Source organism: Gossypium hirsutum, chromosome A05 (assembly GCF_007990345.1).
Source record: "Gossypium hirsutum isolate 1008001.06 chromosome A05, Gossypium_hirsutum_v2.1, whole genome shotgun sequence".
Classification (NCBI taxonomy): Eukaryota; Viridiplantae; Streptophyta; class Magnoliopsida; order Malvales; family Malvaceae; genus Gossypium; species Gossypium hirsutum.
The window spans coordinates 15,665,178-15,686,596 of NC_053428.1; the positions used below are offsets into that span (position 1 = coordinate 15,665,178).

The 21,419-nt window shown below is 32.0% G+C and overlaps 1 protein-coding gene across 1 annotated transcript; it reads right to left on the minus strand.

Annotated features, from left to right (window-relative positions):
* Nucleotides 1-1,862: 1,862 nt before the first annotated feature.
* LOC121229406 (receptor-like protein kinase HSL1) lies at nucleotides 1,863-6,512 on the minus strand. Its single transcript, XM_041113602.1, has 2 exons — nucleotides 2,959-6,512; nucleotides 1,863-2,584 (listed from the first exon to the last, which is right to left on the minus strand). Exons 1-2 carry the CDS (start codon nucleotides 5,546-5,548, stop codon nucleotides 2,190-2,192), a joined length of 2,985 nt encoding a protein of 994 aa, XP_040969536.1. The 5' UTR covers nucleotides 5,549-6,512; the 3' UTR covers nucleotides 1,863-2,189.
* Nucleotides 6,513-21,419: the final 14,907 nt, after the last annotated feature.

The window sequence follows — 21,419 nt, forward strand, 5'->3', positions numbered from 1 at the left end:
TAAAATTAAAATTTTAAAAATCATTCTACTAAGTTTAAATTTTATCATAATAATATTTTATAGAAAAAATAAAAGTATTCTCAAATTAATATTTATTACATTCTAAAAATTTAAAAAAAAAATCCTTTTTCATTTGAATTAGTGTCCCAATGATTCATCAATTTAAATAATAGTACAGATGGTAGGGAATTGGTAGTATAGTAGAACCCAACTCGGGGCCTTATTAGAGGCAAAAAGAAGCCCAGAAAATGAAATACTTTGGGTGGTAATTTAGTGCGGCCCAATAACAAAGGAGCCAGGTGGGCTTCTTGAGTGGAGCTTTGCTTTGAGTTTGACTCGTTACTGGGTAATGTAGGAATCGACAGCCGAAAATAATGAAAACAAACCCAATTTGATTCCCGAAAAAGGGCTATAGGTTCACACTAGTATGCACTATACACTATAGATCCAAAATGCTTGTCACTATGATTGGTTGTTCTTCCCCTGAACAAAAAGGAAGGTTGATAATTGGATGGAGAAAAGAGCTTCCAAATGCTCAATTATGCAAGATTTCAGGGGTTAAAAAGAAGAAGAAGAAGGAATTTCCTTACTACAACTAGTAGACCAAAGACCATAGAATATAGATAAGGGACCCTAATTAAGATAAAAAGGCGGACAATTTAATTATCCACAGAAAATGAGATTTCAAATACGGTCCCCCCCCCCCTTCCCTGGATAGGCCTAGGCCAATGCCAAAGAGCTGCCTTTAATGCGTGTCAGAAGTGTTAGAGAAGGGGCATTTTCAACCCCTTTTAAGTTTAATCCACCCCTGCCTGCACTGGTTCCTGCTATTACGATTTCCACATTTTGGTAAAAGCTATAGCTAACCCACACTTGGGATTTTCCCTCTATTATCCACTAAATGCCGGTGAAGTGGTCATTTTTACTAGTTTTGGATCACCCTTTTTTGCAGCTAAATCCCGGCTACCTCAAGAAATTTCGGCATGCTAAACATTTGGTTTCCATTGGACATCAATAATTGGTTAGAAAGAGATACTTAAACTAAATTGTTGTAATTATCAATCCATGTTCCTTGTTTGGTAACAAAATCAGCGTGAAGTAACGAAACACAAAGCATCTAATGAGCTGCCATGAAAACGACCTCCAAATTTTGTTTTTAATTAGAAAGGACAAAATGTACAGAGCTTTTCTATATCATATGTTGAAAGTAAAGCCTGGCCTAACTCTTAAACAAACAAAAAATGCCACTGCCCCCTTTATGTTGAAACTTTGGCTTTATTCACAGGCGTTTCAATTTGCAGCAAAACTAGCCGATACTGAAGAAAAAGCATTAAGAATCACTACTGCTAACGTAAGTGACAGAGCAGTACAAGTAAGAGATTTGGTGTATGCTTGTTTACTGTTGCATTAAAACAGTTGAATTCCTCGGAAATGCTTTTTTAAGGCTGTAATAATAAATTTGAGAAGAGGTAGATTTTGGAACACGACTACTTAAAACAGGCTTAAGGCCGCCTGTCTAAACATAACTATGGGTCTGGTCTTGTCGTTATCGTCGCTTTCCAAAATGATGTAACGATTCATTAATAGGTGAAAGAAGCCACTGGCATTGTGGGCCTACGTTAGTTGCCCCACTCAACTACTTCATTAACGGATTTATAGCTATTTGATTTGATGAACAAAGGGTTAAAACCACTGTAAAAGCAAAATCTTATAGCATGGAACAGTGAAACTAAATGGGTTTGACTTGGGTTGAATGAAGATTAATAAGGTAGTTGGTGATTCAAATGTCACCTGAACCATACGCTACACATTAGATTCAGGGTCCTAATATTCATTCAACACTTCATCAATATCTCTAGCTCTTTTTGGAGAGGTGGGAATATAACTTTGATTTTTAAGAAATTTACAGTGTACATTAAACTCCATAGTAAAATCTGCCTCTGCTTTTTTCTCCCTCTTTCTCTGTCATTGAGAAAATTCCAAACCCTACTACTCTTCCCTACCCCACACCCAGTCCCCCACTAAACCAACCTGTAAAGCAAAACAGCAAGTGGGATCAATGATTGAAAACCAAAACTTGAGGACAAGAAAAAAAAACTAGAGGCGTAACACACTCGCACAATCCTTCTATTGCTCTTTGTTTATGGGACAAATCTACAAGGAAAACCTTTTCTTTTTCTTTTTTTTTCTCAAGCTACACTTCCTTGATCTGAGCCATCTTCGTAGTAGTAAGGAGTCAATTTCCCATCCCTTTTAGCAGCAGTTTTTGGCAGGCTATCAGCGCCAGCTTCTTGCAACATTTTAACCACCCTTCTCATTGATGGTCGGTTGATTGGGAGTGGACTAGTACACAGGAGGCCAATGTTGAGGACCTTGTATATTTCTTCTTTGAAACATGGATCGAGCTTGGAATCGAGAACATGGTCCACTCCTTTCTGATCTAGAGTGGTGCAGACCCACCTTACTAGGTCCTTCTCTCCGAACTCTGGGTCAATTGGGAGTCTGCCTGTGACCAACTCTAGTATAACTACACCGAAGCTGTATATGTCACTCTTCTCGTTCACACACAGCGTATATGCATACTCTGTACCAAAAAAATTCATAGGAAGGTCAGTTCAGACTGAGTGAAATATGCAACGACACCAGTTAAAAGGCATATTTTATCAGTCAAATGTACTATTAGTGGCAATTTGTTTGAGAATCTAAAAACAGCTAGATATATTGATGAAGTGTCAAAGATAGCAGTCAACATAGAGATTGTCCGAATATTCATTCAACACAAAGGCTAGACATGAATACTAACTGATTGCAGTAGCTAATCTAAGGTCTTTAAAATAGTTTCCAAATGATTTCTGACTGAGCCTTCAAAGAGCATAGCGTAACCAAATAGCAGTGAAGTAAATAAACAAAGTGCAACATTCAATTATAAGAATGATGATAATGATTTCAGCAACTAACCTGGAGCAATGTAACCACAAGATCCGGCAATGACAGACATTGATTTAACACCCTTTCCAGCTGCATCAACTACCTTGGCAACTCCAAAATCAGCCACTCTAGCACCAAAGTCCCCATCCAACAAGATATTGTTGGATTTGACGTCCCTATGCACAATTGGAGGCACGCAGTCATGGTGCAAATAAGAAAGCCCCTCAGCTGCATCGACAATAATCTTGTACCTGGTCGGCCAATCCAGCAAACCACCTTTACTGCTATGCAACAAGTCACCCAAGCTACCGTTTGGCATATACTCATACACCAAAAGCTTGCAATCCCTGGTAGTACACGAGCACCACAACTTAACAATATTCTTGTGCCTAATCTTCCCCAATGTCTCAATCTCAGCTTGAAACCCATCATCCTGAGCCTGACCTTTCTCGAGATCTAAGCTATTGCAACCCTTTTTCACACCTCTCCAGAGTTTCTTCACCGCAACAGCCTCTCCATTACTAAGCACAACCTTGTAAACTTTCCCTGAAGATCCTCTCCCTATCACATTATCCTCATCAAGACAATCCAATATCTCATATTCACTAAAACCCAACTTATGAAAAGACATCAAAGTCCACTTAGACTTGTCGATAGCCTGAGCTTTCTTATAACTCCTGTATTTAAAGTAAAACCAAATCACACCAACAACAAACACCAAAGCAGCTAAGATAAAAATGGATCTAAGCAACCAAACGTAACCTTTATGCTTGTTTCCATCCCTCCCAACACACAAACCACTGATATTCCCACACAAACCAGGGTTTCCCATGAAGCTATATTTGTACATTTCTTTATCAAACAAAGGTGGTAACTCACCGGCTAACAAGTTATTCGACAAATTAAGCTGATTAAGCTTCAAATTCTGCAAACCCAAAGGAACTCTCCCAGTTAACTGATTATTAGACAGATCAAGATAGTTCAACACTGACAAACTCCCTATTCCATCAGGAATCTTCCCTGAAAACTTATTATCAGCTAAATTCAATTCGTTTAGCTTTTTCAAGGATTCAATCCCACTAGGCAACTCCCCTTCCAACTCATTCCCATGAAGATCAAGAATCCCTAGCCCATCAAGCTTCACTATGCTTTTAGGCAATGGCCCACCGAGCTTATTGCCGCTAGCAGAAAGTTGAACTAAATTATCAACTAAACCAATTTCTTCAGGCAGTGAACCATTGAACTCGTTCCTAGATATAATCAAAAGAGATAAATTCGCTGCCTTTGCGATTGATTTCCCAATTTGACCAGAGAAGGAGTTATTAACGAGCTCGAGTAAGTAGACGTGAGGGAGACCCCAGAACCCGGCGGGTATGTCACCAGATAATTTGTTGTAACCGAGTCGGATCCGGTTCAGACTCCGACACTCTGCTAAACTCGATGGTATTTGGCCCGAAAACGAGTTGTGTATCATTAGAAGCTCTTCTAGGCTCCCTTTTTCGCATAAACTCGGCGGTATGGGACCAGTAAATTGGTTGCTGGAGACGTCGAGCCATATAAGAGGCGAGTTTTTGCCGAGGTTCTGGGGTAACTCCCCAGTGAGTCTGTTCTGAAAGAGCCTGAGTTCATACAGAGCTGGGGAGTCGGCGATACTCGATGGTAAAGTCCCTTCAAAGTTGTTCTGGTAAAGGTTGAGACTTTCAAGTGGCAGCTGTGTCAACTCGTCCGGAATCGTTCCCGTTAACTGGTTCATCGACGCATCAAGAAGTCTCAGGTTGGTCAATTTCGAGAACCCGCGAGGTAACTCACCGGTCAACGAGTTGTTGTATAGCTCAATCTGAACGACACTAGCCAACTCAGTGAGCGAGCTCGGGATGTTGCCCACCAAGTGGTTAAGGGCAAGGTCCAAGTCTGTGAGTTTCTTGAGTCGACCCAGCGAGTCAGGGATCTCGCCAGCCAAGTTACACTCTGTGAGCCACAAAATCTCCAAGTTAGTTAAGTTGCCAAGCTCCGGCGGGATCCTACCCGGACTAAACGGGTTGTACGATAAATTGAGCATTCTGAGGGTACTAATGTTCCCTAAAAAAGCGGGGATTGTCCCGTCTAGAAGGTTGTAAACGAGAGACAGAACCTCGAGCTTTTGGAATCTCCCGAAAGACTCGGGAAAATCTCCCGATATATTGTTACCGGTAAAATCAAGGTACTTGAGGTTAGGGAGGTCAGCCAAAGTGTGGGGGAGCTGACCAGTGAGTAGGTTTTGGGCGAGATCAAGGTGGACGAGATTTTGACAGGTGGAGATATCGGGAGGGATGGTGGAATTGATGTTGTTGTAGAAGAAGTTAACGAAGGAAAGGTTTTGGAGACGGCAAAGGAGGGAAGGGAAAGGGCCGGCAACGTTGGCGTTGGAGAGGTCGAGGGAAGTAACATAGCCAGTGGCAGAGTCGCAGGAAACGCCACGCCAGTTGCATGGGGTGGGGTCACGAGGGTTCCATGAGGAAAGGACAGAGTCAGGGTCTGAAAGGGAAGCTTTGACTTGGAGAAGGTAGAGACCTTCTTGGTTGAGAGAAAGGGACGGTGAAGGGAAGGTGAAGAAGAGAAAAGAGAAGAAAAGGAGAAGCATTGTCGTTCTTTTTGTTTCTGTGTTTTGCAGAGAGGGAAAGGGATGAGGAAGGAAGTAAAGAGGTTTGGCGTGAATATATTTGAGAGTCAGCCTCAGGGGAATGAAGAGTTATAGAGTAAGGCTTTTGAAGGAGGAAGATCATGTTTCGCCATTTGAGAGACAGGGAATGAATGAGAGAGAGAAAAAACGGAGGAAGAGGAAGAGTGGGGATTGTTATGATGTGGTTTAACTATTATTGTTGTCTATGGTGAGTTTTAAACAGAATCATGTAGGGAAAGAAAACTGAAAACTGAAGCAAAGGGGGGATTACTGTTACCGTTTAAAAAGCTAAGAAAATGAAGGGAAAGAAAGAAAAGAAAAAGGAGTGTAAAAATTTCTAATTTCTGAAAACAGAATCAATGGGGGTTGAAGCCAAGAAGTTTCATCAAATCGGTGTCATCACGGGGAGTGGGGAAATGATCTCGAGGAAGACTGAAAAAAAGAAAGCAGAAGAGAGATAAAGGGTGGAGATTTTGAGAGAGAAAACAGAGACGTAGTAGTAAATAATTATTAATGAGTGTATAAAAAATAATAATTATTAAAGAGACAATGACACTTTTAGTTAAGCTGTGGTTTTATTATGACAGCATGCATAGCAGAGAGGCACACAAAAACACCAACAGCAATCCTTGCGTAGTGTGTTTTTTCTTTGTACTGCTAGTAATAGTTTGTCGACTCTTGAGTCACGCTTGAAAAGCTCTCTTTATTGGCTTTGCCATAAGAAGACGTTTAGCCGACGGTTTAAACTTTGCGTCGAGTAATGAGTGAGTGCTTCCTTTTCTGCAATTAGAAAGGGTAAATGTAGTTATAAGGTCAAAATAGTGGACGTCATTTCAAAGGAGAGTCAATTTCTTAACCAAATTTGACATCATTTCTTTGTCTCGCTTATGTTTCTCTTTCTGTGGAAAAATGCAACCCCAATGTTTTAGTCATTAGACTTTGTTTGGAAGTCCCAAGTCTTTGTTTTGTTTTATACATCTTATTTAATTTAAAGTTCTAATTCTATTGGATTTTTTTATTAATTAAAATTTTTATTTTGTTTGAATTTAATTATAGACATAATTTGATTTTTTTAAAATTTCAAAGTAAATTTTAAATGCATATAAATCTTGTTTTGGACAGATTAATTTTTTTTGGGGGAAAATCTTCAAAGTTTTGTCTTTTAGGAGTGAGTAGATTCTTCAACTATTTAGTATTGTTCTTACTAGAGGTTTTGTCTCACAACTCTATAGAAGAATCAAAATGTTCAACAGAATGTAAGTGCATTCATTGAGTAGCTAAAAATGCGAGCTATGTATCGGACATGACCGTCTATTAGGGAAATATCAACATTTGTGCATGGTAAGATTTAAGCTTGTACCTTACAACATATACGATATTTATGGGCAAGAATACTACCACTTGGGCTAGTTAGTTTGCTCCTTTGAATTGTTGCCTCTTCAAGTGCCCAAGTCTTCCACAAAGTTGAGAGACAAAACTCACATTAAAAATAATACCATCCTGTTAAAGGGTTCATTGACTTTAACGGAATACAAAAAAAAATCTCTAAACAATTTTTTTTTGCCTAATCCTTATTGATTTTGTTCTTTTTCTTTTATTTCTAAACATCATTGATTTTGCTCTTCAACTACAAGGGACAAGTTCAATGATAATGGCAAATTTAAGCTACCCAACAAGGATAATAAACAAGGAAAGTGTGTTATTGAATGAAAAGGTAAGAATACTTTGGTAATAAATTTCATTAATAATAGGGAATGTGACTATATTGTTTTAACTCTATATTAAGATGGGGAAGTTTAGGTGTAGGGGGTTCCATAAAACAATATATAATGAACATCTTTAAATCTTTGCACTTTGTACTAAAAATTTGAACCCTAAGAATGGGTTGGTGTAGTGATATATATTTCTCTCTTTCTCTCTCTCTTTAATATAATGGTATAAAATAAAAGTTTCTAGAACCAAGAATTAAAAGAATCATGGGATAGGATGAATAAATCTCAAACCCTCAATTATTTGGATGCACCCACGCTTTAACATTTAATGCTTTCAAATAAGTTACACATATAGGTCCATCTGCTTTGAATTTTGTAAGCAAGTAGCCATCCAACTTGGTTTCAACGTCAACTAAAACACCATTTGAATTATATCTATTTAAGTTTAAAGTTAGAGAATGAGCCAAGTAAACGAAATCTTTAACCAAATTTCCCATTTTCCAACCAAACTGGGTGACACATCAATTAATTAAGTTTATTAACATTTGAATTCATCGTTTGATTGTAAATGAGAGACTTACTACAAGTGGCTGTAAAATGGTAGGAAAGCCTTAAGCTGAGATGTCGGGAACAAGCGCAGTGAATGCAGTTCAGAGGCAGACACCATGACTTGGATTCAGAAAAAAAAGTTTTCCAAATGTCGAAATCTAACATTTACACACAGTGGCCCAATGTGTGTGCGTGTATTTCTAATAACTTTTTTTATTTCTATTTTTTATCATCATTGACTGCTATTTTTAGATTATGAAAGGATATAGTGCTATTCATCTAACGTGAAAATCGTGAACCCAGTAAATGCTTTCAGCACTTAAATAATTTTCATGTTGGTAGCCTAACCCTGACTAAAATATTGTGCCATAAGCAGCTTTGCTGGGAGGAAATGACAGAAAAGAATTTTGATTGGTGAGTGAAAACAGAAAATTAGAATCCCTTATCACCACAGTAACTGCAAAAGTCGATTACAAACAGTGAAAGATGTTGTGTAGATTCTCTGCAAAGTGGGTGAGATTTAAACCACAACCCCCACCCCACAATACGACAGTTGCCATTTGTTCTTGTTTGGTCTAATATACTTCTTCTTCTTCTTCTTTTTTTTTAAAAAAAAAATCTAGAAGAATAAGTGAAATCGAATAACTGCAATCTTAAAAATGACAATTCTACTGTCTCGTATAAAATGTTTGTTTGTGAATTGTATGATCAAATAAAATCACGTATTAGCAAGCAAGTTTAAATGACATTGGGAAATTTCTGGATTCTAGATATTAAGGATGATAAATAAAATATAATTATTTATTTTGCTTTTTAATTTTATAAAAAAAGTATTTTAATTTTTTATTTAAATTCTTATCTCTTTTAAGTTTTAAATTTAATTTATTTATCAAATCACTCAAAAATATAAGAAAAAATTAATGTAGGTTAAATGTTGTACATAGATCTTATTATAATTCCCATAAAATTATAATTTTTAAAATTAAAAGAATAACTATTTGCTCACCTATCAAATTAGTAAAATTAAAAATTATTTTATTTTGAAGTATTTTGACAAAAAAATGCTAACTTAAGAGTAAAAAGGACAAAAAATAATAATAAACTAAAATAATTTTTTTATAAAATTAGTGGTACAAATAAATTATTATGTCTAAATAAAAATTAATAATACTAAGGGTGAAACAGACATTGTGAAACAACTCCTGAACCATTGCCATTTTAGCGGCTACCCCATGCTTACGCATACAAGCCTTGGAGGCTTTTTCACAATCCACACGCTTAACTAGTTGATAAAGTGCAGTCGTCTTCAACATTTACTTTAGAGGTGGAGTAGCTCAAAAAAGTTAATAAAAAATCAAGTGCCCCAGTTTTGAATGTGGTTTAAATCTTACAAAGTAGGTGCCAATTTTGGAATGTTAAAAGGCTGTTTAGACACTTATTATCATCAAAGCTAGCCTTGCAGCAGTACAATATTACTGTAATAATTTAATTCAAAGTGCATATTAAATGAGCATTCGTTTAGTTGCTAGGATTTAAAATGACTTCCACCAACCAATATCAAATTAAATATATACATATTAATCATTTCTGAGCAAAAGAATAAAAATGCAACACAGAGTTTGGTAAACTAATAAATAAGGGTGAATATTAACCTTCTAAGCTCCCCATGCTGAGTTTGCATATATCGGTAGCTAGTATTATAAATATATGGTAGGAAAGTTTGGTCGGACATATTCATAATCATATTAATTCTGATGTTAGAATTGGAGAAATAAAGATTGTAGCTTTCATTGACCCTAGGGAATTTTATCAATAAACGCTTGCTTAAAATGCAATGTTTAGTCAGCAGTAGAGCGCACCACTAAGGTCGATTTAGCACCGCGTTGATTTGATTGGATTCGCCACTCGCACTCAACAGTGGCGGAGCCACATGCAAGGTGGGGGGACCGTGGTCCGTCCAAGAATTTTGAGATGAGTGGAACGGCGGTTACGGATTTGGGAAATTGGTTGGACCGTGTCAATATAACTCGCTATTGGGTCTTGGTTCATTTTTTTTCAAAGTCGGCGGCTGCAAAAAATTAATTATTAATAGTTTTGCTTTTTGTTTTTTCTTTGAAGATATTTAGATTAGATTAAATTAGGAAAAACATGTAATAAATTTATAAGAGAAATGATATCAAAATTAAATCTACTCTTTGTTAAAATGACAAAATTGAATTAGTGAAAAATAAGATGGTTTGGATTCAAATTTTATAATTCATATTAATTGTATATACATTTTTAAATTTATCAAAATACAAAAAAAATATATATAAAAACTTCCAATATAATATTTTTTACTTTACATACATTTAAAATCTGATCGATTATTAATTATTTTAATTGATGAATTTGATTTATCGATTTGATTATTAATAATTAAACCGCATGTGCTTCAGAAAATCAAAGGGTCAAAAAGACAAAGAAAATTTAAAATCTTCTAGACAACTAAGTGTGGGACAAGATAATTGCCTAAACGAACGATTTAAAGTTTTGCTAACAATTAAGAATAAAATGAAAAAGGAAATTCATTAGTTATTCATTTTTTTGAGACTGGTTTAGAGTTCTAGAATTGAAGTAGACAGTAGTCTCGGGGGATCCACTTCTTATCACTCAAATTAATAATAATAATAATTGCAATTGAAAGACTATGAACAATGTTTACCGACAAAAGACAATCATGTTATTTTCAATAACTATTCTCTTTACAATTAGCAATAAAAAGCTCTTCTCCTTCTGTTCTTATGGTAAAACTAAAAATATTGTTCTCCTAGTTAAAAAAAAATACCAAGTTTTCATTTTTTTGTAAATTAATGAGATGGAATTCATAATTCAAACTTACTACTCATTGAACAAGCCAAAGTTAAACTTGTAAATTTCATTTATCTTGTTAAGAAAAGAACAATTTAAAAAAATTATAATGGAATAAGTTTTGTTTTTAAAATCAAATCATAAATTTATTGGATGAAAAAGAGAAAATGGAGGAAGAGGATTGGTGAATGGTTTAGGGTTTTGAAGTGGTGTTTTGAAGTGGGTCAAGCATGAAACTTATATCAACATTGAAGGGGATTAGGGTCCCATGTTGGTGGTGGTTGTTCCATAGTTAAGAATGCTACCACGCATCAAGGGCAAAGGGTCCCAATGCTTTGCCTAGCCGGACCACACACACCGCGCACCAAGTTACATGAAATTTAAAGGATACCAAAAAGTAAAAATAAAATAAAATAAAATCTAGATAATGGTTATATGTAGTTATGGACACAATATTATTACAGTAAAATTATACTACGTAATTATTTTGTGAAAACCTTGTCAAGCATATAGATCCAGTCAAAAGATGCCAACAAAATGTACCTATTAATCATCATGTAGATTGATAATCAGAGTTTAATATACATATCATATGAATCAATTTCAAAATTATAATAAACAAGCACTTACAAATATGTATGTATACTCTCATTCATCATCAAATGTGACATGAAATTTAAGAGATGAATCTCCTTTTTGAACTCTTGACACAATTTTTGTATGAAACATCATAAACCTTCAAACATTCTTCTTATAAACCTTCAAGCTTCTTTTATTGCATCAACAGAGATTATCATAAATTAATGATGCCTAAAAGCAATGTTATTAAAACTGAATCAATCGATTGGACCAAAAATTAATTGGTGTATTGATGCAGGTAGAGGAATTGAATTGGTTTCATAGTAAATTACTTGGAACCGATAAAATTTTAAAATTTGAGACAAAAAAAAAATTAATGATTAAACCGATAAAAATTTAATAACTGAGACAAAAAATTAATAATATTTATAAATTTTTAATTATTATTAGACAAACAATTAAATCAATTAAATAGAGAATTGATTTTTTGATTGACTATAGTATTTCACAAATTGGTTGGGAAAATTAAGAACACTATTGACTATAGGAATCTATTCAACGAGATAAAGTAGTTAGGTGGGAGTATATAAATTCACCATGATGACAAGTCACCTTGCGTGAAAAAACAAAAAGAGGCATCAGAGACTTGCGGGGAATTGCCAAAATGTGCTTTTCAAAAGCTTTGGAAATTAGAGCATATGATATAATTTATAACTTGGCCATATCTTTTTAACCATAAGATTTATAAATTGTGGAAAAAAATAGATTTATAGTTACCCCTTTTTAGATTGACAATCAAATGTGTCTTGCCTTGAGTTTAGGCGACCATTCTGATGTTCCAGGATGATACTGCAAAATCATGGCATCCATTTTCTTTTAATTGTCATGCAATTTTGTCAAGCTCATCATTATGGTCAAGTTCTAATTGTTTTTTCTTTTTAAAGTTTAATGTAAAATGTACATTGAATTCAAACAAATACGGTGGAGAAATGTTTGTTGAACTTTTATGAGACAATTTATGGTCGAATTGTACATAGTTTTGTTCAAAGATTTATGAACAATTATCATTCAATGATCACTGAGCATCTAGTTCAAGCCCATAATTGTGCAATTCTAGCAACTAGGCAAGACAGTTTATTATTATTATTTTTTATAGTTTTTGCTCAATAATTATGTGCCTACTTTCTTACACAAGGAAGATCCATGTAATAATGAGCTCCAATGCTTTTTTCTTTTACCCAGTAGCTCGTGCCTTCACTTATGGTAGCTAGCAATCACATTCCTACATTCTTGTTAATTAATTTTGTTTTTTTAATAATATTCAATTATATATTCTACCTAACTCGTGATTTGGTCAATTTGGTTCATTGAGTAATATTTATTTTAGGCTTACATAAAAGATTGGAAATGAGATGATTGGGAGTAAAATTTGTGATAAGTACTTTATTGTCCTTTTACAATGCGACATTGGATTAGAGTTAGACAATAAGAATTTGATGGGAAAACGTAAATGAAAAGGTGAGGTTGCTTTGATTTAGGAAAGGAATGGTTGTCATTCAGCCTAAAAAGCAGGGGAGACAACAGTCATTTGGACTTCATGGTACTAATCATTTGTCTAATGCAAAGAGATAGATATGGTACGAAAACAATGAAACGATTGTTCCAAATCAAATGTTTCCGAACCATTTAACTTCTTTTGTTAATGTGGATGTATTCGTTAGTCTCGTCGCAATCATTAAGATTTAATGCTACTTAGTAATTTAATTTTATAACTAATATATAATTATTATTATTATTAATTTAATTTCGAAGTAATGATTGAAGTTCACTCCTTTGCTACTGATTATATTATCAAAATAATTTATTCTCATTCAAACATTTTAAAGAAAGAAAATTTATTTTTTAATGGATAAATTTTAAAATTATACATTAATTATAATTTGGTTTAATTATATACGTAAAACTCTAATTATGGTTCAAATGTATATTTGAAATTTTAATTTTGATTTAATCATACATATTTAAAGAAATAAATACATCATTTTATTTTTATATTGAATAAACATAATTATTCATGTATGTAATATATAACATAAAATGATGTTATATCAATAATTTATAAGAATTTGATCAAATCAAAATTATATGTATAAAATTACACAAAATCAAAAATCATGTATACAATTACACATTAAATCATAGTTCATATATAGTTTTAAGGTTTATCCCTCTTTTTAAACATATAATCTACTTGTCAGCTCTCAATTATTACATTCTAAAATTAATCACTTATAACTTAATTCAAAACAATCAAAACTCGTTTGCATGCATGTTTATTACAAGCAAAAACATGTTTTATGATGGTTTTCAATTTCTCAAATAGTGTAGGATTAAACAGCTTTATTTTAACGTTTCAATAAATTTTAAATAAAATTATTCATATCGAATTCATTATTATTCAACTGATTATTTAAATATTTATATGATTAATTAAAAATATGAAACAAAAGAATAAAAAAATAAATTTATAAATGATTTTGAAAATACATCTAATTGTTTGTTGTGGTATGCGATATAGTCATAATGTTTGACACAAATAAAAATGAATAAATAAATACAAAAAACTAATTACGCAATTCGAAGTTACATCTATAAAACATTGCCAAGAGGAAAATTTTACTACTAAACTTATAATATAAAAAATAATTTAAACTCAATCTAACCCTAACCCTCGAACAAGAATTTAACTACTAAATTCACAGTACAACAAGCTCAATCTAACCCTACCACCTGAATATTTGAGCCTCACCCTAATAATTTAATATGAATTCTCCTCGAATAACTTCTGAAAGTTGTTAACTAATAACTTAAAGATGAATAAAACATTCTTGCACAATTTCTTACAATGAACATTAAATTACCATCATAAATCTTTATCAAATCTCATAAATAATTCGACGAAATAGCTATTGGCTACTCTATAAATAAGGTTGCAAATATCTACTTTTCATGCTCAATTTAATCATGTATCATAGCTAAATTAGAGTATTAATTTGGTTAATATCGACAATCACTGGAGTAGTTAGGAGGGTCGGCAAGAGTCCCGACCCCCCTAAAAGCTAAAATGAAAAATTATCCATTTAAATCCTTTAAAATTTTTAAGATTTTAAATTAGTAAAAGTAAAATTACACTTTCGCCCCCTAAAAATGATAAAAAATAATTTAATCATTTAAAAATTATAAAGATATAGGCTATTCAAATGGTGAAATTATATTTTTACTATCACAAAAACTACAATTTAATTTCGATCCTCTGAAAGAATTTTTTGACTTCACCCCTAAAAATTACAAATTAATTTCGTAAATTTAAACACATTCAAACGTATTTGATTATCCTATTTAAGAGATAGAAAAGAGTTATGAATAACTCTAAACATCATACAATATATATATATATATCTTATCACCATCTCACTATTTGAATGCTTCTAACTCAATTTTCAAGCCTCCTACTTGGACTAAACTATTAGAGTTTTCAAATACAGAGCTATTAATATTGATACACAAACAAGTTATATTTGATCACGTGAGCGCAATTTATCTCACAAATCGCTATGTACTAACAATTCAATGGTCGTTGTTGATCCCTCAATCTAGATTTTTCTTTCCCAATTTTTTACCAAAATAGATTTGTTTATTACTAAAGGTAGGAAAATAAAGCTATGTACAAATGGTGGTCCAAGTAAAAACAAAATAAGCAGGCTTATAAGTCAATGAGATTTGAGCTTCATATTCCTACCACCGTAGACCCAACTTAGCAGCTTTTTTTCTCTATTTTTATTTTTTAATTTTCAGCAATATCCAGTCTTGTTTTGTCAAAAATTACATAAAAACAGTACAAAAAGACAATGCACCCTATTGCTAGAACTGTTTTAGCAAACCCCATGACAGCAGATCACCCAGCCTTTTATTTAAAAGATTGGGAGCCATTTCCTTATTTGGACCCATTAGACAAGATTCGAGTGGGACCAAAAAATCAAACTCCTTTTACAAACTTTGATGCAGGTAGGGAGCTCATCTATTTTATACATAATATAATTGCATAAAATAAATTTTATATAAATATATTATACTTTAAGCATATTATAATCTAAAAGAAAAAAACTAATACCAACATGAAACGAATAGATATATGTTACATCATAAAGTAGGAGGTAAGTATATGCTCAGATTGATTATAATAACGTTGATAAATGATGCAAAAGTGTAGTAAAATGGCAAGCGTGGCTCCAACCCATTTGAGTCTGTTTTTTAAACCACAATCATAATTGTCCTCTTATGCTTCATTTCAATATTTATTGCATTCCCACCATGCCATTATCTTTTGTAGCAAAAAAAGAGCATTTGTATCTTCTTTGTAACTTTCTCTTCTTTGGTACAAACTTAGAGACCATTTCTTTGCTAGCTAATACATATCAAAGATTAGTGGGTTAGAGATAAGCGTCAAAAGTAACATATTTAGCCTTATTCTTAATGTATATTTGGGTGATTATGTGGTGTTAATTGTGAATTATATACTTCTAATTTTTTAAATTCATGTTTTGAAGCTTAATACAACAGTTGAGAGCAATATGAGTGAAAAACGAGTGAAAATCAGAACATTGGAGCAGTCTGAAAGTTGCACATAGGCAACAGAGAACCACACGACTAGACCAGAGGACCATGTGAGCCAAACGAGTTGACCACACAAGCGTATGGCTAGGGAATGTAACTTTCGGGAACCATGTGCGCTGACAGCCAAAAGTTTCATTTTTTAGATTTTTTGTGCACTTTAAAAACATATAAATAAGGAGATAAAGAGGGGAATAGGCAATCGTCTTATTTTAGCACAAAATTAAATTACCCAAAAGAACAACCTGGAAGTTGATTCTGAAGTAGTTCTCCATCCAGATTGAAGATTTCAAACTGATTTTCTAGGAAGTTATCATGGGTTTCTTTTATTTTATTGGTTATATTGTATTTTTTTGTTTCTTCTTAGGAGTATGAACTAATTTTTTAAATAATTAGGAGAGATGAACTCTAGGATGAATTCTATTATCTGATTTCTAATTTTATGCAATAAAATCTTAATTTTATGCAATATTATCTGATTTCTAATTTTATGCAATGATTTTTATTATCTGATTTCTAATTCTTGGGAGTTAGATCTTGCGTGGTGGAATAGAGTTGCATGCAATCTTGGAGATAGGATGGCATAAATATACTAGATTAGAGTCAAATCTAATAGAGGAATCCATAGAGTGAATTAATGTGATAATATGAGTTTTAATTAGAAAGAAATTTCAATTAATCAACCTAGAGTTAGTTGCTTTTATACTTGAAAGAGATATTAGTATAAGTTGGGATTTCTACGGATCAAGGAAACTAAATTGCATAATTAAATTGAGAATTTTAGATGAATTCTAGGTAAATTCTTACCTGGGTATTATTTAGTCAATCGGTTGATATTCTATTATTTCCGTATTTAGTTCTTTGACGTATTAGTAGTTAATTTTAGTTTTTGTTAATCTTTTGAATTACTAGGTTAAATGATAGAAAGACGACAATTACTAGTAATTGTAGTCTTTAAGGGAACGATATTTGTACTCACCATAACTATACTATTAAATGATAAGTGCGCTTGCATTGATCGATTTATTAATTGATTTAGTGGACATTAATTAATGTGAAAGAAAATATAAATAAATTTGCTTTCTTATTCTTTTGTTTGTTTTCTTTTTAAATTTCATTGTAAAGACATGTGATGGTGTGAAATAGACAATGTTATATGCTATGTGAGCTGTTGAATACCCCTTTTTAAATTTCATTTGTAATTAATCATATGAAGCATTACTCTGAAACCAGCTCTATATGAGATTCAAAAAAGGAAAAAGAGAATGAACCATTTAACTTAGCCGATGATTCTTTGTGTGAATTGAAAGAATTTATTACATTGCTTGTTGATGAAGCAAAATACTTAATGTTTGTTCAAAATCACTCTTTCAAGGGAAGAACGTTAATTTGTTTCTAACCATCATTACCTGATGAAAACATCAATGGCAAATTCATGATTTCCGTACAATTAATCACAAGTATGGTCTATAATCATTTCCACTCATATGCTTACTTAATCAAACATTAATTTAATTATGAAATAATTTAAAAAATTATGGTTTTTTTTCAAAGTAAGTTAAATTATTAATAAAGTGCTTTTTATCTCTTTTTTATATTTTTATAAATGAATAAAAAATTATACATAGTGAGATTTAACTAAAAGTATTAGAAGTTACAATCAAAACATATTTTAGTTTTTATATAAATTTTATCTAGTATATTTTTTATATAAAATTTTTCATCCATATCGTGAGTGTGCTATAATTTAATATTTATAAATTATTCTCAATAATTTGTAAGTACCATATGTAAGAATTTGCAATTAAGTTTAGCTTACTGTTTATAGAATGATTAAAATATTTATGGTTGATCATTTTATTTTCTAAGAAAAAATCGTTGAGTTACAATCAACATGTTGGTGGAGAAGAATTTTCACAATTGATGAAATAGTGGATGAAGTGCCTGGTATTAGGTCGGGTAACGTTCTGGGGCTTGTCTATGGATCCAAACCTAATAAAATTAAATCAAGTGCAACTACAATTGATTTAGAAAAACGTCTAAAGAATTCACAAGATGAACTTCATCAATATAAAACAAATCTTGAAATGATTTAAGTTCAATTTAGTTAATTCCGAAATCTCGGTCCCTTCACCATAATTTCTAGATTACAATATCATTATTTTGATTGAATAGTTTACTAAACAATTATTAATGTTTATTGCAATGATTAATATATTTATCATTTCTTGCGGCAACACCACAAACTCACTATTGTCGCAAGATTTGGATTGAGAAGCTCGCCACAAGTTGTTCCACAAAATCTATTAGGATCATATTCTTTTTATAGTTATTTTGAATATTTGAATTTACATTATTTTAATTTTAGTATTTTTTAACCCAAGTAATAACAATTAAGAAAATAATTGAATCTCATACCAATACCAATTAAGAATCACTTAAAAGCAAACATAACCACACCATAAGGCTTATTAACCACTCTCTATCTTACTCTAATTGGATCTCATTCTTGATCAAACACCAATCTCATATACATTAATCTTCAACATGAATAATCCTTTTTACCCTTTGCACAAACAATAAATCCCAAATGGATTTGCAAATAACTTTGACCAAGCTTCACTTTATAGCTTCTCTCGATTCAGTCTTTAATTAGTATCCAGGTATATTTTTCTCGATTCTCAATAATTTTAGTTAAATCTTTGATAATTAACTCTTGATTGTCACTATTGCATTCAACCTAAACAATTTTACAAATTGATAAATCGCATATGTATGTCGAAACCATGACTATAATTATTAAATTCGTAGAGAATCATGTAGTTAAATAAAAAGGATGTATAGGTTAAATGAAAGGACTAATCTAATCAAATATCTATTCAATTTGATTTTAATATTGGTTTTTAAAAATATGGTTGATTGGACTTTGAGATTGGACCAAATAGCCTTCTTTTCTTCCTTTCGGTACAAAAAGATAAAATTGAGGACTAATTGTCAAAAACCTACTCTTTATAGATGGACAAAATGACTGACGTACAGCAAATTGGCAACTACTAGTACATATTGTGGATTGATTTTTTTCTTGAGACCCTCCTGGTAAACCATGTCCTCTTCTGCGAATTGAAACCATACAAAGTGAGAAAAATGTGCTAATAAATCAGCATTAACATCACTCCAATCCAAGGTTTTGACCCTATGTACCACCTCAACAGAGGTGTGTGCAAAAATGGTAAAAGAAATCATATATGTTGTGACTATTCCACATTTATTGAATGCTATATTTATAAAATAATCATTTTAATCAAACTTTAAATTGGGAAGAAATTAGTAATCAATAGTCATGCATGTATTTGTGATAATTATTTTTTTAATCAAATTTTTTTATTATATGATCAATTTATTAAATAATTACTAACTCTATCAATATACCAAATAATTATTTATATACATAATTTTTATTATAGATTCCACGATTAATTTATATGATTTTATTTTATTAAAAATATTTTAGATAATTTAAAATATATAATAACTTTGAAACTTATCTAATAATCTAGGTTTAGAAGGTTACTTTATTTTTTTCAACCCCAAAATGATAAATTTTTTTTTGGCTTAATGCCCACTTTAGTCTTTAAAATATATTCACTTTGATCTTTAAAGGTTTTTTTTCGGCTCACTTCAGTTTTATTGTTGTCTAATGTTCTCATTTTAATCCTTTGAGTGTTAAAAGAGCTACTTGGGATATCCGCCTAATCACAAATTGCCATATGACATTAGCTAATGTCACAACAACATCATCATCACGAAAAACTTAAAAATTCTTTAAAAATTTTAAAATATGATCAATATAAGTAAAATTATAAATAAATAATTATTTAAAAGTTATGGAAGGGTGTAAAATCATCTTAGATTTACATTGGTGTAAATGAATTACTTTCCTTATTTGTTTATATAAAAATTGCTCGGATATGAATAATTTTATATTATATAGTCAATATACCAAATAATTATGGCAAGTCACATTAGATTTCTAAGAAAGAACACAAGTTCAACTAATGAAATATCATTATTAAAAGGGACAAATATACAAATATAAAAACCAACATGTAGACAATAAATAAAATCGAAAAATGCTAAAAATAGGCTACTCTAGGAAAGCAAGAATAATTAGTTTGATATTCCACAAAAGATGGAATTGGCGCGAGACTTATTCAATACAAATCATTGTAACATTCTCTTGTAAGACAGAATTCTTAATTTTTCTTAAATCTATAAGTAAGAAGTTATAATAGAATTAACCATTATATATATTAAATCGAATAATTAATTTAATAAATTTAAAAATAAAATCTTATTGTTTTTAAAAATGAAAAGAAAAAGAGAAATGGAATGAGGATTGAACATATTACGCAAAGAAAAGCAATTCAGTTGTCGAGAAGGGTTGTATTTTTAAAGCCTTTATAAAAGTAAGGTCATGGCTTCCTCATCATTGATACTTTTCCAAGCAGATCACCTGAATTTGAGGGGGGAAAAGGGTCTGATAGCTAATCAATTTGGTATCAGTAAAAAAAAAAAAGGCAGAAACTGGAGTGAGAAGGGGAATCTCATTTGAAGAAAAAGGTTCTAGCCTTCAATTATTAGACAGTGAGGTTTTAAAAATGAAAATCCACCTCATAAGTCTCAAGTATCACACACACTTTCATTTACACACATACATACATACATACATGCACGCAAAAGTGTGGTTCATTTTATTGGAAAATGGAGAAAGTTCATCATCACGACACTGACTACTATAGCCTTTAAAGCTCTCCCTCTCTCTTTCTCATGATTGAAGTAGTTGTATGAAGGAAAACCTTTTGTGCTGTTTCAACATGGTTGAGCAAGAAAAATATTTAAGGGTGTTACAATTAGACAAATCCTATCCGATTAACCACTAATTTGTCTTTTGTTTTCATTGTTTTTTGGTAATGAAGCCATAATCAACGCATTAGTGCAAAACAATAGAGGATTAGACATTTGACAACTTCCGATCTAGTTTTTGACATAAATTTTAGATGGAAACAAAGTTATAATTTAGGGTCCATTTTGATTGTGTTACTATTTTTGCATCTTCATCTCATAATTAGAAGCAACAGCCAATGTTGGGAATCACGATGATTAATTCCCCCCCCCCGGAAACAAAAATATTTATCAATTTAATTTTTGTGAATATTAATATGAAATTAATTTATTTTCGTATTTTTTTAATATCTACCTCTCTTTTATTATTCTCAAACTGTGTTTTTATTTTTTGTTAAAAAGGAAAGTAAATCTAAACATTATAATTTCATCTAACCCAAAAGGAAATTTTCTTACAGGGATGTTCATCATGTGAAGTAGGCATGCATGGCCTCTTCAGCTCATTATCATGTTATGGAAACAGCCACATGATCATTACACTAAGCAAATTAAGTCTGTTTGAGGTGGAC